Source organism: Sylvia atricapilla, chromosome 7 (genome assembly GCF_009819655.1).
Source record: "Sylvia atricapilla isolate bSylAtr1 chromosome 7, bSylAtr1.pri, whole genome shotgun sequence".
NCBI lineage: Eukaryota > Metazoa > Chordata > Aves > Passeriformes > Sylviidae > Sylvia > Sylvia atricapilla.
In genome coordinates this window covers 18978994-19005053 of record NC_089146.1, presented here as the reverse complement: position 1 = coordinate 19005053, position 26060 = coordinate 18978994, and the positions used below count along the sequence as shown (strand labels likewise).

Below are 26060 nucleotides of genomic sequence, written 5' to 3'. Positions count from 1 at the left end.
TGGTTACATTTCGTTTCGTTAGCTGCTTTGATTTAGTGCGGCCTCGTTGAAGGCGCAGACTCCGTCTGTTCGGTGGACGTTTACATTTGAGGTACCTATTGAGGCGTTTTGCCAGGAGAATCCCAGTTTGATTGCATTGGCAAATGCTAAAGGAGAAATTAGTATCTGCTCAAACTGATCGTGTGCGAGTACGGGAAGACTGGTGCTGTGTTAGCGAGTATTAGTAACTGCAGCATGAGTTTAGATACTGTCTCAGTAGCTATTTTAAATAGAAGTTGGACACTGAACTTTGGCATTTACAAATTGCTTTTTTTAGCTACAGCACAACTTCCCGTCCTGGTAGTGGTCATAAATAGTTTTATTTTGTTCAGATATTTTCTTCCAGAATTTTTCTCTTCTGAGCACAAGGTCAGGGTAGGAATATAGTACGTGTGTTTATATAAGTAATTTTCTTTTTTGTTTGTTTTGGAAACTATTTTTCTCACAGCTATGAAATTTCTGTTGGTTTTTGATTTTGACCATACAATCGTAGATGAAAATAGTGACACATGGATTGTGAAATGTGCTCCTGAAAGAAAACTTCCTAATGGATTAAGAAACTCTTACCAACCAGGACATTGGACAGAATACATGGGCAGAGTCTTTGTCTACTTGGGAGACAATGGTGTCAAAGAAGATGAGATGAAAAGAACTATGACAACAATTCCTTTCACTGCGGGAATGATAGATCTTCTGGGATTTATTGGCGAGAACAAGGAGTTGTTTGATTGTATAATTGTTTCAGATTCTAATACGGTATTTATTGACTGGATTTTGAAAGCTGCAGACTTCCATAAAGTGTTTGATGAAGTGTTTACAAACCCTGCAGCATTCAGCAGTACTGGCTATCTTACTGTACAGCACTTCCATGCTCACCATTGTGCAAAATGCCCTAAAAACCTTTGCAAAAGGAAAGTTTTAAAAGAATTTCTAGATAAGCAGTTGGAGCGAGGAGTGAGTTATACACAAATTGTATACATAGGTGACGGTGGCAATGACTTATGTCCAGTAATGTTTTTGAAGAAGAATGATGTTGCTATGCCCAGGCAGGGGTATACCTTGGAGAAAAAGATTTCTCAACTGGCCCAAAGTCTCAGTCCTGTCCAGTGTTCTGTTCTGGTTTGGTCATCTGCGGTCGACATTATGTCTTACCTGAAACTACTTATAAAGGAATGATTCAAATGATAAAAGGAAACTGATGCAGTTACATTTTAACTTATTGGGAGAGAAAAACTGCATGCATATAAAAGCTCAAAATTTTAAAATTGGGCTATTGTCAGAAATTACATTTTTTTTTAATCACAGCATAAAACTGCTGATGTTCAATCCTGGTAGTAATGGGAAAATGCAGTAAAAAAGGCGTTCTAACACAGTACAGATTCCAACATTAGTGGAGAAGGGGGCTTGGGACAGGACTTGTCATTAGTTTTTGTCTACTCCTTCCCCTCCAACCCTTTACCTAGTATATATCTGACCTTTGCAATCCCACACCCTTAGGGGAAGGAGTAGGATTACTGTTCAAAATAATTAAATTCTTTACTTAGAAAGCATTAGGTGCCAAGAGCGTGGTTCTGGAGATGTTGGCTTTTATACTTCTTTGATCTGATGGCAAATTATATGCTTGTAATCTTGCTGAATCTGAAAATGCATTTATATTTTCAATCTACTAAATATTTTACCAAACAAAATTACTTTTTAATAGTTTGTATTATCTTGTATAAAGACAATAAAAGTTGTTGTCACTGATGAATGCAACACAACTAATTTGTGTTGTGTATTCTGCTGGCCTGTGTGTCATCAGGCCTGGAGGGAATAGTCACAAGTGCAGGTGTCAGCCTTTGGCTGGTCAGACCCTTTCTCTTCTGGAAAGCTGTAAGGATGTTGCTATTTTGTTTAAAGAAAAGTCTCTCTCCCATTCTGAGTGCTGCCCTGACAGCGTGCTGCTGCCCCTCTGTACAGCGCTGACACTGGTTTATCTTCCATGCTGACAGCTCTGAGTCAGCCAGGTGCCTTCTTCCTCCTTGCTTTCTGCTGCAGTACACACACCCACAGAATGGTACATACATATACATGTATACACTGATTTTACCTATTCATTCTCATCTATATGTATAGTACAATCTTTTATAATCTGGAAGGAAGCGTCTATGTCCATTTTAACTTTTAAAAAGATTGTTCTAAGTACTTCTAAAGAATTGTTTGTGAACATCCAGTCTTTCGCTTTGACTACTGACACTGAGATGAGCTCCAAGTGTTGGACTGTGCATATAAAGGTATTAAAATGAGTCTCATTAAAGATAAATAATGTGTTTTCATGCCAAATGTTTTTATTCTTATATCCCAGAAAAGGTTCAAAATGCTGATGTAGTCTGCTATTAAACTGAGGTCATATTTAGCTTAAGTACTTCAATAACTGAGAGAATAGGCCGCTTTCACAGCACCTCAGTTAGAGATGTCTAAGGTGTAGCTCAGCAGCCTGCAGTTGCCATATCTGTCTTTTGTTTTCTATGCGATGTTATTCTCATTTTGTTACAGACATTTCGTGATGTCACTACCTTCTTTTTCCTTAATTGAAGATTTTTGAGTGGTCTTGACTGTTTTCAGGCTGCTGGTTTACATAATTTTACCTTGTGTGCTTCTTGCCTTCCTTGCCTCACCTATTTTATTGTATTGTAGAAGGTTCCTTTGAACAGTCCGTTGCCTGAGATGTCCAAAGTAATACACTTAAGTTCTCAGGAGCTTGGCTTTAGTGATGGATATTTGATAGGTATCTGAGATGTTCATATTTGGGATCTTGACCTGTTGTTTTACACAAGAACACAAAGACATGCAAGGACTGTGGCCTGAGTTTAGTTTTAAGTTGTCTGGTTTACAGGTCATACAAAAGAATGGTAATGGCTGTTGCATAGGGCAATTTCATATGTTACTTTGGGTTTTTAGTGGTTGCCATTGTTTGACCTCTGCTGGCAACTAAGTAGAGCAGCTTGCACACTCCAACTCTCCTGCTCAGCAGGGAGGAGAACTGGGGAAAAATTAAACCCTGTGAGTTGAGATTACAACAATTTAATAATTGAAACAAAATAAAATATAGTAGTACTCAATTACTGTAGCTGTACTAAAAAGGAGAGAGAAAGGAATGAAGTCCAGGAGAAGCAAGTGATGTACAATACACTGCTCAGCACCCACTGACGGCTGCCCAGCCCATCCCCGAGCAGGGCCCGGCCCCTCCCGGCCGACTCCCCCGCTCTCTGTGCTGGCTGTGCCCTCCCGGGCTGTGCAATGTCCCTTTGGCCCGCCCGGGTCAGCTGTCCTGGCCGTGCTCCGCCCAGCTCCTTGTGCGGCTTCTCACCCCCACTGCATGGGAAACTGAAAAGTCCTTGACTATGGGTAAGCACCACTTAGCAACAACCGAAACAACAGTGTGTTGTCAACATGATTCCCATAGTAAATCCAAAACAGCTCTGAACCAGCTACTGAGAAGGAAATTAACTCTATCCCAGCCAAACCAGTTGTGTGTTTCCTTAATTCTAGATGTGCTGCTGAATGTTCCAGATTCTGTGCTGGTCCCTTCTGTGTTTTTCAGAATTTAGTTATGGAATAGCTTACTTTCAGTTTGTCCACAGATCTCAGTTACTGCTTGCTTAAAAACAAACAAAAAGTAGTATATCAATGATTACTCAGCTTTTTCTTCCATTAACTTGTTGTTTTAGCCTTAAGGGACCCACCTTGCAATTTGCTGTGAGAGTGAGAAATTGGCTGAGAAACTGTTCTTCATGCTCAAAAAAGGTTTTTTTTCTGTGGCTTTGCTTAAAGTGCTGAAGCAGGAGTTGAGAGTAGATTAAGCAAAGTAGAGTACTTGAAATATTAGCAATTAGTCCTAATCACTTCAAGTAGAGGGTACAGCTGATGATATTTGCCAAAGTGCGTGTTGGATACAGAAGAAAATTTTCAATTCCAGTAGGCAGACCATTAAGCTATTAATCAGGTCTTATTTGGGTTTTTTCCCCCACTTAATAAGAGTGAGGACTTTCCTGAAGCACCACAATTACCAAATTTTTCCACATTTGGTTACAATGGAGAGGAGATGAGTGTCTCCAAAGAGTGAAGCTGGTTTAAGGTGGTAGCCCAACTAAAGGAAAGGGAGAAGCTCCTTGAAGGGGGACACATGTTCCATGCTAAGTGTTGCTGACCTTGTGACTTGCTCTCTGGGAGGGAGATGACTTAGGTAAAAATGTTATGAAAAAAAAATGCATAACAAAAGTCACATATGTGTGGGGAACTTTCTGTATGGTAACAGGTGTGCTGTGGTACACCACTACCATGCAAGTAATTAGCCTTGGTATTGTGTAGTAGTGTACTGGTACCATAGCCAAGACTTGGAAGAAGTTCCTGCTTGTCAGTAGGAAGCTGATGAAATGGAAAATGCAACCAAAACAAAGCTGTTGGTGTGGGGATGTATAAAGACTTAGGGCTCCACAAGGGAATTTTCTAGAGAAAGAAATGGAGTAATGTAGCTGAGGGACAGGCCCATGGCAGACAGCAGGGCTATTGCAATTCCTGGGTTACACTACAAAACACATCAAGAGGAGTTGAAAAGAAGGAAGGCATAGATGTGTGCAGGTGTGGGAGAGTTTAGGTTTTGTGGGATCATTTGTTGAATCATTTTAGTTTTGTCTCATGTTACTGTGTAAAGGCCAAGGGCCAGTTTGAATCCTGGTGCAGGGTTAGCATGGGAGGAAGGATGGCAGAGGGGTATGACCATATACACTTTTCCTGTTTGGATTTCCTTGGTTTGTACTTCTGCTGGGCATTGTGGCAGAAATACCTCCAGTAATTAAAAGAAAAATATAATGCTTTTTTCATCTGTGTCGAGTGGAACTCTCAAAATTTCTCTTTTTGGGTATTGCTGGCACTTAGCTAATAATAATATTCACCTCCTTTTGGCTGGAGAAATTACTGGCAGTTCTTTCAATCTAGGAAAGCTCTGGCAGGGCAGGGAGAGCCTGGCTGCTGGATCCAAAGAATCTGAACCCTGCTGCAGATGAAGGACAGCCCACAGCTGCTTAAACCCAGAGGATGCTGTGTTTCAAATAAAGAAAATGTGTTGCTAGTAGAAAATGACTTCCTAAATTGTGAATCACATTTTTAGGAGTTTTAAAAGCCAATATAGCCTTCTTCCTGAAAATTTTACTTATAGTTGGAATCTGCAGGCATAATTTGTGAGTGTCCTTTGCACCCTGCCGTGTTCAGGAGTGTGGGGAGAACTGTGGCTGTTCCCTTTCCACTCCTGCTCTCTGGTGATGGGGGAGCCCTTGGAGCTTGCTGCCCTTGCCCGTATGGCTCCTCCAAGCGCCCTGGGAGCGCGGGGCGCCCCTGCGAGAAGCGGCTTCAGGTCGCTGACAGCGGCGGCCGAGGCCCCTCGCTTTGTTGTGTGCCTGAGTGACACCGAGCTGGTGACGCTCCCCAGGCATCTGCTCCTGTCCCTAATACGGCCGGGCCTTCTGTCACCACCGCGGACAGCCTTTAACCCCTGCCCCGGGCTGGGGAGCGCCTGCTGGGCGGCGGCAGCGCTGCGGCCGGACCTTCCCGAGGCGAGCGGGCGCGGGGGCCGGGCTGGGAGCGCGGGGGGCGGCCGGGGCACCAAAATAGGAGCTGTGGCTGCGGCCCCGCTGCTCTCTCCGGCAGCCGCTCTTCCCAAGGCGGTCACGGGCGGCCGCGGGCGGGGAGCCCCCGTAAGCGCCGTGCCGGGCGGGTCCGCTGCCGCAGCGCGGCCGGGCTGCGCGGACAAAGCGGCGGGAGCTGCGGGGCGCGGCGATGGCCGCGGCCGGGCAGGAGGAGTACGCCTTCCTCTACAAGGACTCCGCGCACCCCGCCGGCTTCTTGGAGGCGTTCCGGGCGTTTTACCTGGACGGGCTCTTCACAGACATCACCCTGCAGTGCGCTTCGGGGGTCATCTTCCACTGCCACAGAGCGGCCCTGGCAGCCTGCAGCAGTTATTTTAAAGCCATGTTCACAGCTGATATGAAAGAAAAATCCAAAAACCGGATCAGCCTCCCCGGGCTCAGCCATACCGTACTCGAAGCTCTCGTGAATTACGCATACACATCCCAGATCCAGATAACAAAGAGAAATGTCCAAAGCCTACTCCAGGCTGCAGACCTGCTCCAGTTCGTGTCAGTAAAGAAAGCCTGTGAGCAGTTTCTGGTAAGGCACTTAGATATCGACAACTGCATTGGGATGCACTCCTTTGCTGAATATCATGATTGCTCGGAGCTGGAGAAAGAGTCCAGAAGGATATTGTTATGGAAGTTTGAAGAAGTGTGGAAGCAGGACGAGTTTCTGGACATTGGAAAGGATAAGCTCTCTTATATTCTCTCCAGGGAGAATCTCAATGTTCAGAAAGAAGAGGCAGCCATTGAAGCTGTCATTAAGTGGGTTGCACACAACGTGGAAGGAAGACTTGAAGACACCTGTGAAGTGCTCAGCTGCATCAAAGTAGACTTAGATGATGTATATTTGAGATCAGCTTTAAGCCTGCAAAAAAAAAGCCGACTCAATGACAGTAAGATAAGGTCACTCATATATAATGCCCTGAACCTCAGTCCCAAAGGTGTTTCCAGAAGATCCACAGCAGCCATGTATGTAATTGGAGGATATTATTGGCATCCCTTATCAGAAGTGCACGTTTGGGATCCTTTAACCAATGCATGGGTCCAGGGAACAGAGATGCCAGATCACACCAGAGAGAGCTATGGGGTCACTAGTTTGGGACCAGACATATATGTGACAGGAGGTTACAGAACAGAGAGTATTGAAGCTCTTGACACCGTGTGGATATATAACAGTGAGAGAGATGAGTGGACAGAAGGCTGCCCCATGCTCGACGCACGGTATTACCACTGCGCAGTTTCCTTGGGTGGCTGCATTTATGCATTGGGAGGGTACAGAAAGGGAGCTCCAGTCCAAGAAGCTGAGTTTTATGATCCTTTAATACAGAAATGGCTTCCCATTGCAAACATGATCAAAGGTAGGTAAACTTTTGTATGGTGTCTGCCGTCATTGCCAGTTCTTTTGTATTTGCCATTTTTAAGTACCATGGAAACATGTAGGATTTGATCCAAATTTTAGAGAAGTCCATGGGAATCTCCTGTTAATGTTAGTGGGCTTTGGTTCAGGTCTTCACTAGCCAAATGACCACATCCAAATGCTGTGCTGGTCTGTGCCATAGAACAGCGGTGGAAAAGTAAGTGGTAGTCTCAGTTTAATTTTGCCTTCTTTCATGAGTAAAATTGATCTTCAAATTAGAAAGAAATCAGAAAACTACCCAGGATAAGAGTCCATTCAGTAGACAGTCAAAGAGCAAGCTCCAATAAAGGGACTGTAAAATTTTTATATAAAATTTTTTGTGCAGTCATTTATAAAGGTGTCATAATTTAAAACTTCTTGCATGGAGTTCCCTCCTATTTCTGTATGTCATCTGTTCAGGATCTTTTGTTTCATCTTTAGTGTAAGGATAATGAAAAGCACTAATACCTGTTTCTAGCCATCAAAGTAGTGATCTACTAAAAATGTATGAATCACAGCCTAACCAAAGGGTATTGACTCTGAGATGAGCTCTGTTGGTCAGAGCATGGTGCTAAATACAGGTTTGATCCCTGTATGTGCCATTCACATAAAAGTTGGACTTGATGATCTTGCTGGGTCCCTTCCAACTCAGAGTATTCTGTAATTGTTTTGTAACAGTAACAACAATACTGCAATTAAACATTTTATCATACATTTTTACAAAGGAATGCAAATATTTATAATTAGTTATAAAATTTACTGTAAGTTAATGCAACATAATATTTTCCTGTGTACAAGAGAATTTTTGGATGTATATGTAAAAGAAAAAAGCAGGCTTTCACAACTTTCTCCATTGTTTGTATGTTTTTCTCAAACATTGCTACTATTTCCTTTTTATTTCCTTCAAAAATAGAAATGCTATGTTAATCCTATGAGTTACATATTCTATGCAGTTGTCTTGCCCAGTTTTCATAGGTGGGAAACTACGTAAGGTGTTCAGACCCCCCTTAGCTTTATTCCATTTTGTTGTCCTAGAGATGGAGTTAAAATGGCTCCATTCTCCTTGTGTCCTCGTTTATACAGTAGCTTATTTAGTAATACCATGAGAATGACTTGAAGTATCAGAAAAGATACCCCCAGCCACTGAACAATCTCAACTCCCATTGTCTTTGCTCTTGCCATCTAAGTGATTTTTTAACAACTCTAACTTAGTGAAACAGTGAAACTAATTGCCTATTCCAAAATCAGTGCGACAATGTGATTTTAATTGCTGCCTAAAAATCCTGTGATCTATTGTGTGGCCGTGTTATGTGCACTATGCATTGGTTACTACAGTTTTATCTAGTTGTTCTTGACTTACGCTGATATCTTGATAAATCTGTTTTATTCACATTAAGTTAAATACTTGCAAGCATATAATGTTAATAAAATATTAACAAATAATTTGAAATGGAGTTATGGATGGAAGAGACCATGGTTAATACATGCAGTCTGAATGCATGTTTGACTTTCACACTGTGAACAGGAGTTGGAAATGCCACTGCCTGTGTCCTTCATGAAGTCATCTACGTCGCTGGAGGTCACTATGGGTACAGGGGAAGCTGCACCTATGATAAAATCCAGAGATACCATTCAGGTAGCAATGAGTGGAGTATAGTCACCACAAGTCCACATCCAGGTAAATAATTTGTCTAACAAAAATAGAGCTTGATTTGATTACTTGTACCTGGGAGTCCTTAAACCCAGTTAGGGGATTTTGGCATATTCATAATTTAAAAAGGAAATGCCTGTAGGGCAGCAAGGGCTGTTTCCAAACTCTGAAAGTAGAAAGGAAGACCTTCAAGCATCTGTTCTGTAGAAATCACTACATAAATACTGAATTAAGGAATGTCCACATTCTATTAAAGAATATAAATTTCTGTAAAATCTAACTATTCATTGACATTTGGCAAAAAATATTTGTATTAATTTTAAAAGGGTTTTCTCTATGTTCTACCCCTGGTAACAGTAAATTTTTAAAGCAATTTTTGCTGAGTGCTGGTACTGTAGCATAGCAGAAAATCCTGAGGTGTCTCCTAACCTCATTGAGGACATTCAGCTGCCCTCAGTGGTGCCCAATGTTTGTCATGTACTTGCAGTTTAAGTTAATGTTATCATGCTGAGTTGTACTGTATTCCTTTCTTTCTGAAGAATACGGATTGTGTTCCATTACATTACAAAACAAGATCTATTTTGTGGGTGGACAGACCACGATCACTGACTGCTATGACCCAGAGCAAAATGAGTGGAAGCAGATGGCTCACATGATGGAGAGAAGGATGGAGTGTGGCACAGTGGTTATGAATGGATGCATCTACGTAACAGGAGGATATTCCTATTCCAAAGGAACATACCTGCAGAGCATTGAGAAATACGACCCTGAACTGAATAAATGGGAAGCAGTAGGTAATCTTCCCAGTGCCATGCGGTCACATGGCTGTGTCTGTGTGTATAATGTGTAAGCATTTAGTTTTCATCTTGCTGTTACAGAAAACAGCAGGTGCAGTATTCATAACAGTACTGATTACCTCATGAGGGGTTGTCTAATACAATCTCTTAGTGTACCTTGTTAACAACTAGATATAATTTGTTCTCATTTTAAACGACTCAGAAACATAAATGTGGTAATAAGATTTCCATATATTTTTCAGTCCAATCATTCTTTGTCATGGCAGTTCTCAAATTACTCTTTTACAATACTTTATACAGCAACATAGGAACTACTGTGAAAAATGGATTTGTTTTTGTTAATCACTGGATGAAACTAGGACTTGGTGCTAGGATGAGAAAAGCCAAACAAAATACAGTTCTAAGGACTACTGGCCTTAAGATGAAATCTTTGTATTTTGAAGGTAGCTGTAGAAACGGATCATTGACACAAGCTAAGTGTATGATATATACAGAGCAATATCACTTGGATAACCAGGTTATCAGATTCAGAAATGGGCATTTAAAGGATGCCTCCAACTCTACCTTCAAGTGCCAGAGCAAAGAAGAGCTTAGGCTAGGAATGAGGGAAGAAACATTGGTAGTAGCCCCAGAGCACAGGCCAAAAGCATGCACTAGTTTTCCAGTAGAAGTAAAAGGGCATTTCTCTTTGCTAATTTCACACTCTCAATGGCATTGCCAATGAGAAATGAAAAAAGACTCTGCAAGGCTTTGCAATGGGATCTTTTGCTGTGCACAGGTATTTGTAGTTTGGGTGTTTTTTGGGGAGAGGTGTGTTCAGAGAAAAGCCTTAATGTGTTAACTCATTTTTTAATATCAAGTCATGTGCCTGCGTGGAATGGAAGGAGGAAATGAGAGAGACTGGAAAATTAACATACTCCCGAGATTCAAACTTTTCTATTTTGTTTAATACCATTTGATCTTTGCTAAACTGTGACTTGAGCAAAGGCAACAACTGAAGAAACTTGTTAAAGTATGTTATGCGTGAAGAGAAAAAATTATCTATAGGATTGATTTCTTTATTATTTCTCTTAAAATTTAATATGAGGTCTTTGAATTCTGTGTAGAAAGAGGATTTTTGTAAAGTGATTTAGAGACAAAGAGATCACCTTCTGAGTGGCTAGGCAGTGGTGATCCAAATGAAGAAATGCTTTGGGGAACAGAGAAGACTGTTTTAGCACTGATCTCTCAATTCAGTTTATAAAATGACTGCAGAAACGGCTGTTAGACATTGGTGTGAGAGGCAGGGACAACACAGGGCTGCCATAGGGTGTGGTGGGAACTTCCCACACCAGCACTGCCACTTCAAATGAAATGTTGGTTTTATTGGATTTCTCAGATACAAAGAAAGGACTTTTCCAAGCAGTAATCTCTGAGTTTATAATATTTATTTTGCTTGATCATAAGCATTTTCAGATTTTTAAAAATTATTCTTTCACATTTTAATGCTATTTCTGACTTGCATTTGACTGCTGGTAGCAAGTGGCACTCAACTCTGGCTTTGATGTGAAGTTCTGTGGTGTATATGTACAGTTCTTTTTTTGATAGTTTTGTATGTTGCCTCACTATGTCAGAAGCTCACGTGTGTGTGTTCAGAGTTTTGCTTTGTTACCCATCACACTGAGATCTGTTTAAGGATCCGATGTAATTTGTTTCAAGACTCCAAACTCTAAAGAGGTGTGGAGAATTGAACTCCGAGGCTGTTTGAAATGTGTGGGCCAAGAAGGTGGGCAAAAGGGATAAAATGAATTTGTTTCTCCTGCAAATCTCACGGCTGAGACTTGCTCAAGGGCAGGTAGAGATTTAAAGGACATCACAACATGAAGGTAATCTTTGTATTGAATGAAACCACAATGAACTCAATATGTTTATATAATTTTTCAGTGCAAACTACGTACCCCTGAAGCATCATGTCTGTTGAAAAACACAAGCATACAACAGCTGCTTGTGGCTGGCCTTGAGGTTCATTCTGGCCTTTGTCCTGTCACCAACAGTCATAAGTTGGTGAAAGGATCTAAGAACAAGGTGAGGACTAACAAAACCAAACCCCTCAGCATCTACTTGTCAACTGCTTGATGCTGGCGATGGTGAAACTAGGTGCTAGATGATGGTGTAAGACAGTGCTGTTCCTGGGCTGGAGCACAGGCACAGGAAGATGGAATCTGTGCCCCTGGGCAGCCTGCGGGCAAGCAAATGCTGCTTTTTGGCCTCAGTGCAAAGAGGAAAAAAGCCTTTAGCTCTCCCCTGTCAGGAGAGAGTTTGCTGGTCTGGCATAAACAAAAGTCAAAGAAATTACTGCTTAGGACTTCAGTTAAGTCCTAATTTCTCAGAGATTTTCAATGCATTAGAATAAATGGAGAGAAGAGTAAGTTCAGACTCATGGTTAAATTTCAACTGGTGCTATTTTTCCCAATAACCTACAATGCCCTTTTAAGTTCACTCATGTAGCACATCCCAAGAAGGTGTGTTGCACTCAGGTCTTGGGCACAGGTAGGAAAATGAACTCAGCAAGAGGAATAGGATTCTGAGCTCTGGTCAGCAGCCTGCAAGAGGTGGGAAGCTCAGAGCAGGGAATCGCTTAGCCATCTGCGTAATATGTTTTTAAAAACAGTTGAATGTAAACACTGAAATATTGTGCTGTTGTATTATGGTAGACACTGTTTTACTGTTTCACTTGTAAACTAGGGAATTAAGTCATGTGGAAGTCAAATCAATTGTGAAGTCAGTATTTCTTAAAATTTTCACTTGTGCAATTCCCGTCTCTGTAGTGCTATAGATGCCCACAGTACATCTGTAGTGTTCAAGTGAATGTTTGCAATACTTAATAAATAATAAACTACAAATTCAAGTTGTTACTTTTTCTGCTCAGTGCCCAAAAGCTGTGAACAGTCACCTCGCCCAGAACCCCGCGCGCCCGGCCTCAGGGGAGCGCGCGCCGCGGGCGCTGGGGGCGGGGTCGCGCGGGGCCCCGCCCCTGCCCCGCCCCGGAAGTGGCGCCCGCGCGGGGGGCGGGCGGCCGCGGGGGCTGCTGGGGGCTGCGCGGCGCGCACTCGCGGTCTCTGGAGCGGCGGAGCGGGGCCCGGGCGCGCAGGTTCGTGTGGGGCCGCTCCCGGCCGCTCCCGGGCGGCGCCGCTGCTCGAGCGTGCCCGGCCGTGCCGAGGAGCGCCGGGACAGGGCTGGCGGCGGGGCGCGGCGGCCGGGCCGGGAGGGAGGCGGGGACGGTTCCCGGAGCAGGGGAGCACGTGCCGCGTGTGCCCCGGCGGAGGCGCGGAGCGGGCCCGGCCGCGCCGCCGCGGTCACTTCCCGCCCGTGGCGCTTCCCGCGGCGCTCGGTGCGCGCTCCGGGGAAGCGGAGCCGGCGGCACCGCTCCGGCCGCGGGGCCCCGGGCCGGCCCTCGGGCAGCGCTCCCGCCGCTGCCGGGCAGAGGTGTCCGCCGGCCGGGGGGCTGGGCCACGGCGCCCGGGGCTGTCTGGACTGGGGAAGGGTGCCGCCGCGGGCGTGTGGAGTGTCAACAGCAAACCCATGGTCTCCTAGCACAGTTAAGGGGTCCACAGTTCAATTACTTGAAAATATTTTTGTAAGATTTTTTCTTACACTGCACTGGTTCTACTCAAAAAACATCTGTTAAAGGTAACACCTGTGAAAATATGTGGTTGTAGCTAATTCTTACCCTTAAATCAAAACCAGGCTTAGACTTCTTATGCAGGGTGTCCTGAAGAAGGCATAATATGAATAACAGTTCCGTGTTACTTTATCGGGAAAGCTTTCTTATTTAAAAAAAGCCTTTCACTCTGTTACAGTAATGGTAGAATCAGCCTGCAACTAAACTCTATCCAGAGCTTGAAACTAAATGGCTGGTAAGAGGAAAATCTACTTGATAGTTGTTCTGGGATGATCTAGCTAATATAGTGTGGATCTAATTGTTCAGTTAAGGGGCTTGACTGTAATTTTTTATAATTTGAGCCTAATGACTACTTGCTTTATTTTAACCTTTTTTTAAAATGTTTTGTGTGGTACTGATACGGACTTTTGGCATATGGAAGGAACAAGTCAGTGTAGTTTATTAAGAAAGCCCTTAAAATGTTTTGTAGGATTTTGCATGCAGTCCAGACTGTGATTGCTGTTCACTGGTGCTTTTGATCAGTCTTCACTGCTGCACAGCAACTGAAAACTATTGATCTGGAAGTTGTCTTGTGCCAAAGGACTGAGCTAAAGAGTCTGAAGTGAGCATGTGCAGATAAGGCCAGAATTTCTCTTTAATTAGAAGGCTGCTTCTGCTTTTGTTCTAAATAGGTTAGAGCTCAATCACTGAACTGAATTCCATGCATGGCAAGCTTGAGTCTTTCTTACTCATGCCTACAGTTTGTTACTTGCAGCTGCAAGGATGCTTTGTAGGAAAACTTTTCCATGTGTAACACTTACTCTAAAGGACGTGTTGTAAGTCTTGTGTCAGATCATGCTTTTTGGTATTAACCTTGAAAACATTGCTAAGGAAGTAGACTTTGGGGTTGGTTTTTTTTTTTTTTTTTTTTCTCTTCTTAGCAGTGAAGCTGAGCCTTATGTGGAAATTGAGTTTTTGGTTTTGAGTATTTTGGTACCCATGCTTAGGCACACTGGGACAACAGTCAGAGACTGCTCTATAGGTTGCCATTAAATTAGATCAGATTGGGTATAATGTAAAATAGAACACTGATTTCTCTCACAAGTAGGGTGTTAAGACAGTACCAGGTGAAGTGAATGGAGGTGAAGTGTCAGTCTCCTGCAGTCAGGATGGCTCATGTGGGACATCTCTGAAGTAACTGCAACTCTCAGCTTGGGTGCTCTGGCCTGGGTTTTGTGAAGTGCTTTTTAGATAAACAGATCACACTCAGCATAGCTGGCAACTAACACTTGCTGAAATCATGCTTTAAAGGGTGTCACAGTGTTATGTACAGGTGCAAGCACAGCACCTTCCAAGGCTGTTAAGTGCTGAAGAATAACAAGTTCCAAGGATTGGCCTTGAGATCAGGAAGAGGAATTTGGAATACTGTAGACTGCAGTACTCTGAACAGTTATTGGGGAATTAAACTACTAAAATAAGAAGATGAGGCTGCCAACTGGGCATTCTGTTGAAGAACAAAATTTCCTGTAAGGAGGGCACCTCGGGGTTGCTTCTGTGTTGCCAGTCACCTTGATGATCTGAAAGATGTTTCTGCCCTGCAAGCAGCAGGAGAGCAGAAAGTGTATGGTTAAATCTCCCAATAAACCATGCAAGACATGAGTGTCACTGCCAGCAGCCTTTGTGATCACAGATCTGTGAACTGGGGTTTCACCACCAAAAAACCGCATTATCTTCTGTAGCTGGATTTAACAAGTGTGGTAGTGCTCAAAGGGAGAAGGAAGAAATCTCTGCTTCAGAGTTCAAAACTGAATCCAAACTAATTTCTGACGCTTCATAAAGCTACATTTTTTTCTCAAGGATTAATCTTCCCATTCTATCCTCAACATTCTATCTTTATCTTAAGAGTAACTAGATAGAAAATGTTTGATCCCAGTTAATTTTCTGGCCTATAGCTGCTTTCTTTGTGACAGCATCCGATGTACTGGGATTATACACTTGCTGTCAGTTAAATGAAGTTACTTCCAAGTTAAAATGTCGTATGTTATCAAAGATACTTGATTCACTATTCAAGCAGAACTGCAGTGAAGACACATTTATAAGGGAGAGAAGGAGACACCTTTAGGATGTGTCAGTAAATGCAGATATTTTCATTCCATCCTCCAGTAAGTTCTGTGAACTTTCCAAAGATGTAACACGGGACAGGAACTTCAGAAACATTTCTCATTATACCTGTGTAGGAATTGAACATTTTTGTTATTGATTGTTTTGCCTAGTCATGAAGAGGTTGGATTTGACTGAAAAAACAAATGTTGGCTTTCAATTTTGTTGTTGTTCTAAACTGAGGATCTCTGCCTAGGAAAAGATAAATAACAAATAAGGCTGGGAAGTGCCAGAATTTTTAAAAAATTTATCTTGACTGCTGAATGCCAAATGCTGCCCTAACAACCAAAGTGAAGTGGTTTTTTCCCAGTTGTTTCACAGTTTCCCCTTGTAGTTCTGCAGTCACGTTAATAGCTGCTTCACAGGCATAAATGTATGGCTAATGAACTTGGCTGTTACCTTATTTAGATGAGATTGCAGTGAAATGCAATGCTACGTGAATGTCAGTCTGTAGAAAGTACTATTCAAAACTTAGTGCTTTTGCTCTGTATTCTCTTCAAAACAGCTGGTCAAAATGGCTGAAAATGGAAATGGTGAAAACATGTCTATCTTGGAAAGCAAAATCTGTCAGCAAATCGAGGTAAGTTCAGTTTATAGTTTGGGATCTGGACCGAGGTGTTTTGGGGGCATTCAATGGCTCACTGGAAGTTAACTTAATTGGGAGTTAGACGCAAGTCTTCAACTCTAAAAAATGTCAGAAGTCTGTAACAGGTATTTAATACTTGAGGATAGTCGTAATTGTAGTTTAAGTTGGAGGCTGTACTTGTCTAGAGTTGCTTGTAAGAACCATTTCAAAACAGAAAACGTTTAATTTGCTAGCATTTTAGGTGCTATAGTAAGTGAATCATGAGACTATTCACTACCACGTTTGCTAGGGTTATTATACTTGTGCAAATAGGAGGAGAGTGCATTTTAATTCTATGTGCCTTAATTTCTGTGGTGAAAAAATCCTCCTCGGGAATCTCTGCTGGTCAAAATACTAGCACATTGCATATATTATGATTTACTGCTTTGTAATTTATTGCTACAAATTACAGCTAAAGTTATATGCCTAATTTGGATTAACTCTTAAGTCTCTCTAGAGGCTTGGAGGGTTACCTTAACAAAAACAAACATATAAAAAAAAACAAACAAAAGAAAAAAAAAAAAAACAAAAAACCAAAACAAAACAAAAAAAAAAGCCTGAGCCCACTGCTTTAAATGGGCTTTAAAAAGCCCAAAACTGCTTTCTTGAAGGACAAAAATGTAGCTGCACTTGAATGCCCATTACCATATGGAGCCATTATTTATATATAACAAACAAAATGTGGAGATTCCTCAGCCTCTATATTTTGTTTATTGGTTATATATAGTTGACAAAACTAGACTCTTGGTGATGTGAGTTTGAGATTACTAGAGGAAGAGGTAGTATTGTAAAACTTGCACTGATTTTTCAAAGCACCATGATATTGGTGAAAATATTCTAACTTAACTTCAAGTATTCAACCTTTCCTAGATGACTGCTGGTCAGGGAAAGAATCTGATTAACTTGAACTGAATTGTCTTCCCATGCCACACAAAATCAAAATAAGAACAAAATAATTAAATGAAATTAAAAATTAAACATAAAATAGTGATTTCTTTATATTATGGTGTTTTCTTGAATGAGACCTATAATTTCCAGTCCATGTGTATGATTTTCCAATGTGCAAATACAATATTCTTGCATATACTCCTTAAATAAGGAGTACAACCTCGACCTGCTGGTGACAAATTTGACTTTTGACTCTGCAGAGTGTGATCAGGGTGATAAGTGCTTTATTATTTTAACAGAATAAGCTTTGCTCTTTTCTTAAACAAAACTGCAATCTATCTTTGCCTCATTAATTCCATTGGATGAAGCACTGTGTCGCTGTGGGTTGGTTCATTTGGGTTTTTTGTAGGGTTTGTTTCTAGTGGCTTTGTTCTTACAACTTACATATTGCACCTAACTTTTGGCAAAGTATCAGATTAAAGCAGGAAGTAATAATTTCAGAATTACCAATTGTTCAGATTAATTGATTTTGGTATGTCTCAATCTACTGCAGTAAGCTGTTAGATGAAAACGAGCTTTTAAGACTGAAAATTCAAAGACAAATCTCTTTCCTCCTCTTCCCCCCCCTTCCTTTTTGCAGTACTACTTTGGCAATCACAATCTACCAAGAGACAAGTTTCTAAAGGAACAGATCAAACTAGATGATGGCTGGGTACCTTTAGAAGTAATGATCAAATTCAACAGGTAAAACAAAGTACACCTAATGTGGATAAAAGAGTAACTTTCAGCTGCCTTTCTCTATTTGGGGTCAAGTGTTCCTGATGTGCATTTACAATTCCCATTGCTTTTTTAACATCTGGCTTCAGTTTTGCCTGTGTATTTGTAATAATCTCTCTCTGCTTACTCAATAGGTTAAGTCGTCTTTCAAAAGATTTTGATGTTATTGTAGAAGCACTAAGAAAATCCAAGACTGGTTTAATGGAAATAAGTGAAGACAAAACTAAAATCAGAAGATCTCCAAATAAACCCCTTCCTGAATTAAATGACCAGTATAAGGCTGCAATTAAAAACAGATCTGTTTATGTTGTAAGTAATTTTTTTTTTTACTTTGTGCTGTCCTGCATGACTTTAACTGATAACCATCAAAGAGTAAAGCTTGAATTAACTTGTAGTATAGAGGTTGTAATTTTTAGAGTCACTTTGTTGCATATAATTGAAGCTTTGTTACATATAATTGCTGTCTTGCAGAAAGGCTTTCCACTAGATGCTACTCTTGATGATATCAAAGAATGGCTTGAGGATAAAGGTCCAGTTGAAAATATTCAAATGAGGAGAACATTGCAGAGAACGTTTAAGGTGATGATGAGCATTTAGGCCTGGGGCAGGGATCCCTCCTGGACAACATTCTGTTCAATTACTCTAACAATATCTCTTACCATTTAACAGGGCTCAATATTTGCAGTTTTTGATAGTGTTGAATCTGCTAAGAAATTCACAGAGATACCAAATCAGAAGTACAGAGACACAGAGCTGATAGTACTTTTCAAGTAAGTCCACTTACATATATCTGACTGATCTATGAACTAACAGTGGTCAGGGGTGGATTTACACCAGAACCTGGCTAGGTCTGAGAAGTGAGTTTTTCATGCTCTTGTACAAGCATTGATAGATGTACCTTTTGGAGACTTAGTATCTCAGCTTGGAAAAATAATTTCACCTGTTTCATGTCAACTGCTGTCTTACAAACTAATTATACAGAAGATTTTAAATTAACTTACATTCTCTTGAAGGGAGGAGTATTGTACAAAGAAGAATGAAGAAAGAAAACAAAACAAAGTAGAAGCAAAAGCAAGGGCTAAACAGTGAGTCATTGTCAATCAAAGTGTGTGTTCTGCTTGCCTGACCACTTGAACAGACTCATAACTAATTTAACTTTTTTTCAGGGAAAAAGAAGAAAAGCAGAAACAAGCAGCAGATGCTGAAATGGTATGGGTTTCTTCAATCACATACATTTTATAAAACTAACATGAGATACTCTGTTTTAAATGCTGTAATATAGAGCACTTTCTAGAAAGTCACTTCAGCTGTTCCAGCTAATTTACAGTAAGACTGTTTTGTCATGGTGTTTTAATCTTATTTTCAACAGACAATTTTGTTTAAAAGCTCATGTCCTGAATCTACATTATTAGGCATGTTTGCCTGTTCAGAGTGATCCTGAATCCACTGTTGAGATGATTGTTCTTCTATGGTATTTAAAGGATCCATTGTGGATTTCATCAGTAGTATATAAATTTTCAACCTATCAGCCTTCAGAAAGCTGTTCTGTAAAATTTAAAGAGTGTAATTCATATGGGAAAGGAGTCCTAGTTCCATATAAGTGTATTGCAGTAAGCAAACAAAACTTAAAAAAAGGAGGGGGGGATACACTGTACAAGACTTGGACATCAGCAGAACTAGGTTATATAGGAAAAATGCTTGAATTACTGTAACTTAACTGCCTATCTATTGCTATTCATCTTTTAATAGGATTGAGGGGGAATATGAATAGTCAAACTTGACTCTTCAGTGCTAATGTGGGGATTTTTAATTTAATTTAGAAGTCTCTGGAAGAAAAGACAGGATGTCTTTTGAAGTTTTCTGGTGATCTGGATGACCAGACGTGCAGGGAAGACCTCCATGATGTATTCTCCGGTCACGGAGAAATCAAGTGGATACACTTCGTTCGAGGTGCAAAGGAGGTCAGTAATCTTAGACAAGGACTTCAGATCTCTGTATTGAAGTTTGAAAATGAACGATTTAATGTTTGTTCTTTTATGTTATCAAGTAAGTTGTTGTCTTGTGAAATAGCAGAATATTTAGAGAATTAAATTACTTTCTTCACTTCTTTCAAAAGAACAGATAATGTGCCAGCCTTGTTAGTTGATAAGGTCAAAACTGAGAATGTTCATCAGCACACTGAGAGGACTGTGCTTCAGTCTAGACATGTTTTACAATCATACAAGAGTAATGAATTTGCTCAGGCACTTAACAGGATATATTGTTCACTGTTCTAGCTGAATGTTTCTGCAGTAAGATTAAAATGCAAATGCCACTCTTCTTTTAAAGGGAATTATCCTATTTAAGGATATTGCCAAAGAAGCTCTGGAAAAAGCCAAAGCAGCACATAATGGAAACTTGCAGCTCCGGAACAAGGATGTTGCATGGGAAGTGCTAGAAGGAGATGCAGAGAAAGAAGCTCTGAAAAAAATCCTGGAAGATCAGCAGGAGCTGCTGAAACAGAAAACAAAAGGTTCTCCCTTGTCTTATTAATTTAAGCCTTTATAATGTCTTATAATTGGTGTATGAAATTCACTCTTAAGTAGTGAATGTATACTACATCCCGATCTTAAAGCAGTCTCTGCAGCTGGCCAATTTAAAAAGACAAATGATACAAAGTTCCTGATCTTGTATCTCCACAGGGCGCAAAATTAAAGGAAAAGGAAGAGGGGGAAAGATACCTCAGGGAGCACAAAAAGGAAAAATACAGTTTCAGGGCAAGAAAATAAAGTTTGAGAATGATGAAGAAGATGGTGAAAATGATACTAAAACAGGTATGTCGTTCTGTGCACTTGATGGAGCTTATTCAGTACTTTTACAGAAAGTAGCTCCATGTACTGATGTTTCTTACAAGTGTTTCAGATTTAGCTCTGCTCTGTAACATTTCTGCCCTGCTGACAGTATCTGCCCTAAGAGTCTTGTGCTTGATTCCTTCCATAACTGTCCAAAAAGCATATTAAGATAATTACTAGGTAGATAAGGCTATACTGCATGGCTGTTTAAAACATGATGCATTGAATAATGGTGGTTGTCAGCAGCATTACACAACTGTACAGACAAAGTCTCTTGAATGGCTTTTTCCTCCCTTAAGGAATATGAGAAAATAGAATAATTCAGCCTGTCAGTATTTAGCTTGGAGCAGAGGAAGAGTTCAGCTTTTCTTCATTACATATAGCACCTGCTTAACTAAAGCCCATTGAACCCTACTGCTGGTAGATTGTTCTTCATTTTCTTACCTGCCCTCCTGCTGTGGAGTTAGGCAGGAGTAAAGCTCTTCAAATGGGCTATTTTGGAACATCTAAAAGCTTTAGGCACAGAAATAAGCAAACCCTCTAGTGTAGCTGTGGCTGTACATAACTGGGACTCAAACTTACAGGGCGAAAACAGTGTGGGTTTTTTTCTGAAGATTTCAGGCAAAGCTTTCCCTTACTCTAAATGATTACATATTCAATCTTGCAGAACCAGCAAGTCCCAAGAAGAGACCACTAGAGGAAACAGAAAAGGAAGAACCTGCACCAAAACAACTGAAAACAGAAAATGGAGATGGCAATCAGTAATAGTCAAATAAAAGAATTTAAAAAAATTAGTGGTTTTATTGTTCCATTTTCAGTAGGTTTTAAAGACATGCCTCACTTCAGGACTTTTTTGGCAGAAAATCTAATGAAATCCACTTCAATATCAACCTACAATTAGAGAAAAGCTTCATTTTATTGGGTTACAGCTTTTTTTTTTTTTTTTTTTTTCTTAAGAAGCATGCTTACTGTTAACATAAAACCCTGGAAAACTTTTCTATTTATAGTTTTGTTTATACTGTCAGATCTTCTCAATTTTGCTGGCATCTCATTCAAATGTAAAAGGTTTTGGACTTTGTAATCTTGTGGTTATGTTTAATAGCTGGCAATAAACTCAGAACTTAAAACTGTTTTCTACTGAAGCCTGGTTAATATAGTATAATGTTTTAACTGTGAAGTATCAAAGACAAGGACAGACTTGAATATAATTTCAAGTCACCAAAACCATAGTCACCTGCTGATTAAAGTTTCTGTTCTTTGCTGTTCATGATACCAAACAGTCTTCAACTATTGCTCAGTCTCCTCTCTACTTCCCTTATGGTAAGGGATGGGATGTATGGCTTCCAGGCCAGCATTTGGTAGCCAGGAACTTGCTGTGGGCTTACTGCCATACTGCAGTGTCTTGATTGTATCTTTTAACAGTGGGATGAAGTGCATGAGTTCCTCCTGCTGCCCCCAGGCTGGCTCTGAGATAATGCTACTGCTGTAACATCCTTGTTCCTGTGGCCTTCAGTGCTTGATTCACTCCAAATCTGAGCTGCAGACAGGGCTGAGCAAATAGCTATTAGGAGTTGAGTCAAGGAGGCTACCCTGAGATGGGATAAAGCTAACTGCAGTGCTGGCTTTAATCTGTGCATAGCTTTCACTGGCACTATCATCATTCTTTTCCCTGTTTAGCTCCAAAGTGTAGTAACAGCAATGACGGGACTGAATGCTGTGCGTGTGCTTCAGCCAGAACATATGGCCCTAAAACTTAAACTTCATTAAGGACAATTTATTTACCTCAGTATTTTCTCAGTTAGGTTTTATACTTACTGATTTCTTCTTATGGAACTTGTATGAGGCTGGTAAGTCAAACCTAAGTTCTGTGAACAGTATAAAGAATATGTGTTAGACTAGGATCACAATCAGCCACTTAAGCCCTACAGCCACGTCTCTAATGTCTGCATCTGCTGTGGCCTGTCATACTTGTTTTACCTCTGCACTAGAGGATGACTAAACACTGAAGCTGTCCACATAAGGCAGTAAAGTGAATGGCTGAAATGCAGTTGTGTTTCAAGCACTTCTGCAACTTCACATCTCAAGTTCTATGATTGTAAAAAGCATCTGGTTAGTAGTGCTGAAGAACTGGGAAGATACTGAACAGTCAAAAATATTTAGGTGACTAAGGCCAAGATGCTTTTTTTTGTTTGTGAGAGCTGACCTGTGCTTTGCTTTTTTTCAGCAACACTCCTTTTGAAGCAGGAAGAGAGGTAACTTCTGCTTGAAGACAAAATCTAGTCCAGAAACAAACCTAATTCTGTAAAGAATATGTATTCCTCAGAGCTTTATTAAGTGTCAATTTATGTTCTAGCCAGGTAGCAAGAAATTTTACAAAAATTTAAAAGTCTGCTAAAAAGAGAAAGACCTGTGTCATTTCTGTGTTAAATCACACTTAAATTTATCTCAGGCTGTTATGACTGGTTGGTAATGTTGGAGATAATATCCCAAAACAAAAGTTTGGGTGTGGTGGTTTTTTTTTTTTTTTTTTTCTGTTAACAGTAAATAAATATTACCTGCCAAGACTTCCATCTTCACTTCCCATTCTGCTGCTTTCTTCTGAATGTGCTACAATAGCAGATAGTGTAGAAATGAGCTTTTAGAATTATCTGTTTATACTTAAAAACATCTACACCTCTGTACTTAATAAATCTCCTGTGCTTTTGATATTTAGGCCAAAGCATTAGATCACATAGTTATCTTGATGTATGTGAGACTGCAGTTATTTGATGTAATTAGTATTTACCCCAGACATACTCCACAAAGTAGTCAGCAGACTGAAGCTGTAGACACCTATATAGACACCTATATAACCAACTCTTTTGTTGTCTGGTTAGTTCTTGTCCTACTAAAGTGAAGAACTTACCTGCCGTGTTGAAGTTTTGTGAAGGGAATACACAGCTGTTTTTGCCATTTGTAGAGCAGTTTTCAGAAAAATCATATCAATTCCTAAAAGAATGATGAAATTATAAGAATTGTTAAATGAAAACTCAAAGATCTGCTTAATTTTTTTCTGGAAAAATAGCTACTTGAGAAACAGCACTGAATACATTAAGGTACAGAAAGTATTTCTAGAACATACTCAATTGCTTTTAATAAAAATTACAGGGATATTAAATATCTAGTATCATTTATTTCAAACCCCTGTTAGTTACAATGTTGAAATTGTTTATCTTAGGATGCTGATTCCAGATCAACAAAACATTATGTAATTAGAATATGTAACTAATAAAGAAGGGAGATACTTCACTGAAAGCATTTCCCTTGCTGTTCTGTTTGTAGTAATTTCTGAGTTTCACAATTACCAACCTTTGTTATGCTTGGTGCCAAATGGAGGGTTCATAATAACTGTGTCAAAAGTATCTGACATGCTGTCAGATAAAGAACAGATGTCACACTGAACCATGTTGACATTTGTGAGCTCAAAGTCTTCAATATTGCTATTAAATATTTCCAGTGCATCTGCATCTATGTCAAGCCCCACACAGAACCTATTAAAAAAGAAACGTGTCACGTATTAGTCTACTACAAACTAAAATGGGGTTTAAATTCTACAGTAAGGGATCTCTGTTTTACACAACTTGTTTTATCTAGGAAGTGTAACAAGGACGCATTATAAATTCAGTGCTGATAAAAATTCAAGTACTTCTGTTGCCCTTTCTCAAGTATAAATCTGAATTTTGTTAAAGAAGTTTCATGTGTTTATTGAGTATTTATGGGGAAAGCAAATTACTTCAAAATTCATGACAGCTGCCCATCACTGTCACAGCATGAATGGTTACTGACGGTCAAAACTTGGTAAATACTCTGATCGTGCACCAGATTATAAATTTGAAATGCTTTAGTTCTGTATTGCTGTTTTAATCTTACTTCCTACTCTTCTGTGCCAGAAAAAAATATAAGCAGAACTTAATATGAAATACTTACCCTGCTCCTAACATTGCACTTCCAATGCTGAGCATGCCACAACCACATCCTAAATCTGCAATTGTTTTGTTTTCAATATCATCAAAAGTATTGTGAATTGTATAAAGCATACATGCTGGGGGGAAAAAAACCCAAACAAAACATGTCAATAATACCAAATATGTACATGATTCATCAAGAAAAGCTGTTTCAGCCTTCAAAAAACTCTGAATTTTGCATTAGAAAACCCCTTTAGTTAAACTGATGTTCTCACTGCCTGCAATTCTCTTTTTCATTTACATGTGAAGAGTCAGAAACATTTTGACAAGTTACAAACTGTGGATCTTTGGTGAAGAGGTAGAGCTCTTGAGTATTGCTTGTGGGAAAAGTATGCCTCTACATTTTTTGGAAAAAAACAATAGAAGGATATAAAATACAGGAAAGAGCATAATTAAGGTATAAATAAGTGTCTGTATATATACTTTATCTGGTTTTGTGGGTGATGACATAACTCCATTTCAGCTTCTACAGTTACAGATTAAGATTGCTTCTATTACAACATTATCTTTTAGATTAATTTATTTGATTTTCGGATTAGACATTACTAGAGTACTACTATACACATTCCTGTTGGATATACTTTCTTAACTACTTTTAGTGCAATGCCTTCAAAGGAGACTATGCAGCAGAAAAACCTTTTGAATTAAAAGTGCTGACGAACTAGTAAAAGAGAACAGTGGTGTGGGTCACCTCTACCTGCAATATGAGGTCTTGTTGGATACTGTTCAAGGCGTAGTTTTGGGTTTTCAAACGTATCAACTTGTTGAAGACAGCTTTCCAGTTCTTTAAGCTTTAATTTCTTCATGTTTTTGGTTACACTAAAGAAAATAATGTATAACCAGTTATAACAATATAAACTACACATGATCTTAAATTATTTCATACTTAAAATCCCCTGGTACTCCTCAGCATCTCCCGGGTGTTTCCACGCTGCCGTTTCCCGGGACGCAGCTGGCGGCGCAGCGCTGCGGGACCGAGCGCGGACGGGGGCGGCGGGAGCCCCTCTCCTCCGCGGCTCCCGGGGCTCAGGCCGCGGCCTCCGCTCCCACCGCCGGGGCCCGCCCGCGGCCCAGCGCTAACCGAGCCCCAGCGCCCGCCAGCACCCGCGCCGTCCCGTCCCCGCTCCGCCGGCCCCGGCCCGGTACCGCGCCCACTCACCGCGGCTCGGCCCGGCCGCCCCAGCGCCGCCGCGCACTTCCGCCGCGCCGCCCGCCCCTTCCCGGGCTGACGGGCACCGGCGGGAGCGACACGCCGGGGAGCTTCTCCGCGTGTCGTTAACACGTGCGAGCTTTGGTGTCCTGTCTTATAAACACGAGATGTTTCACGGCAGCCTTACGCGTCACCGCTGCGCGCTGCCTGAGAAAGCGCCGGAGGACACACCTGGCAGACTGGGCTTGCTCGGTGGTCTCGCTCCTGAGTGCCCTTACAGGGACAGAAAAAGGAACTGGAATTCTGCCGGTGCGCTGGGAAAAGCGCTCGTTGAGAGAAGAGTAACGTTCACCTGGAGCACAAGCCATAGGAAACGCAGGCAAAGCCAGAAGAGAGGCAGCTGCCTTGTAGCCCGTCGCTGTCGGGTACAAGG

General features: G+C 40.9%; 4 protein-coding genes across 7 annotated transcripts in view; 3 read left to right on the top strand and 1 right to left on the bottom strand.

The window, feature by feature from the left end:
* The window catches only part of PHOSPHO2 (phosphatase, orphan 2), a 3300-nt gene extending 939 nt beyond the window's left edge, over positions 1-2361 (top strand). Inside the window, exon 2 of the mRNA XM_066322858.1 lies at positions 488-2361. Coding sequence (XP_066178955.1) covers positions 490-1215 — 726 coding nt within the window. The 5' untranslated portion in view covers positions 488-489 and the 3' untranslated portion in view covers positions 1216-2361. The remainder of the gene's footprint in view (positions 1-487) is intronic.
* The window catches only part of KLHL23 (kelch like family member 23), a 13079-nt gene extending 899 nt beyond the window's left edge, over positions 1-12180 (top strand). The window contains exons 2-4 of the mRNA XM_066322849.1: positions 5017-7066; positions 8630-8782; positions 9295-12180. Of these exons, the coding sequence (XP_066178946.1) occupies positions 5854-7066; positions 8630-8782; positions 9295-9605 (1677 nt within the window). The 5' untranslated portion in view covers positions 5017-5853 and the 3' untranslated portion in view covers positions 9606-12180. The remainder of the gene's footprint in view (positions 1-5016; positions 7067-8629; positions 8783-9294) is intronic.
* Positions 8764-21603, top strand: SSB (small RNA binding exonuclease protection factor La). Of its 2 annotated transcripts, none has more exons than XM_066322853.1 (12): positions 8764-8782; positions 15858-15932; positions 17506-17609; positions 17777-17951; positions 18114-18221; positions 18312-18412; positions 18656-18727; positions 18809-18851; positions 19463-19603; positions 19971-20154; positions 20324-20455; positions 21141-21603. In XM_066322853.1, the coding sequence occupies exons 2-12, from the start codon at positions 15867-15869 to the stop codon at positions 21236-21238; spliced, it is 1224 nt and encodes a 407-aa protein (XP_066178950.1). In that variant the 5' UTR covers positions 8764-8782; positions 15858-15866; the 3' UTR covers positions 21239-21603. The 2 variants fall into 2 exon arrangements, with proteins under 2 accessions (XP_066178950.1, XP_066178949.1); XM_066322852.1 differs by lacking the exon at positions 8764-8782 and adding an exon at positions 12582-12682.
* Positions 15230-26060, bottom strand: METTL5 (methyltransferase 5, N6-adenosine). 3 transcript variants are annotated; one of them, XM_066322856.1, is made up of 8 exons: positions 25859-26060; positions 25175-25296; positions 24440-24554; positions 23822-24003; positions 23379-23461; positions 23029-23080; positions 22289-22338; positions 15230-15421 (listed from the first exon to the last, which is right to left on the bottom strand). In XM_066322856.1, exons 1-8 carry the CDS (start codon positions 25993-25995, stop codon positions 15416-15418), a joined length of 747 nt encoding a protein of 248 aa, XP_066178953.1. In that variant the 5' UTR covers positions 25996-26060; the 3' UTR covers positions 15230-15415. The 3 variants fall into 3 exon arrangements, with proteins under 3 accessions (XP_066178953.1, XP_066178952.1, XP_066178954.1); XM_066322855.1 differs by lacking the exon at positions 15230-15421 and adding an exon at positions 21255-21364 and having other exon boundaries at positions 25859-26058; XM_066322857.1 differs by lacking the exons at positions 15230-15421; positions 25859-26060 and adding exons at positions 21255-21364; positions 25364-25555.

Excerpts from the sequence above, each read along its gene's own strand:
- SSB (XM_066322853.1), top strand. The coding sequence starts at position 15,867 with ATGGCTGAAAATGGAAATGGTGAAAACATGTCTATCTTGGAAAGCAAA. Across the intron at positions 15,933-17,505 it reads AAATCTGTCAGCAAATCGAG|TACTACTTTGGCAATCACAA; the intron begins GTAAGTTCAGTT and ends TCCTTTTTGCAG. Across the intron at positions 18,222-18,311 it reads CATTGCAGAGAACGTTTAAG|GGCTCAATATTTGCAGTTTT; the intron begins GTGATGATGAGC and ends ACCATTTAACAG.
- METTL5 (XM_066322855.1), bottom strand. The coding sequence starts at position 25,995 with ATGGCTTGTGCTCCAGGTGAACGTTACTCTTCTCTCAACGAGCGCTTT. Across the intron at positions 25,297-25,858 it reads GAGCAAGCCCAGTCTGCCAG|TGTAACCAAAAACATGAAGA; the intron begins GTGTGTCCTCCG and ends TATTTTCTTTAG. Across the intron at positions 24,555-25,174 it reads AACAAGACCTCATATTGCAG|CATGTATGCTTTATACAATT; the intron begins GTAGAGGTGACC and ends TTTTCCCCCCAG.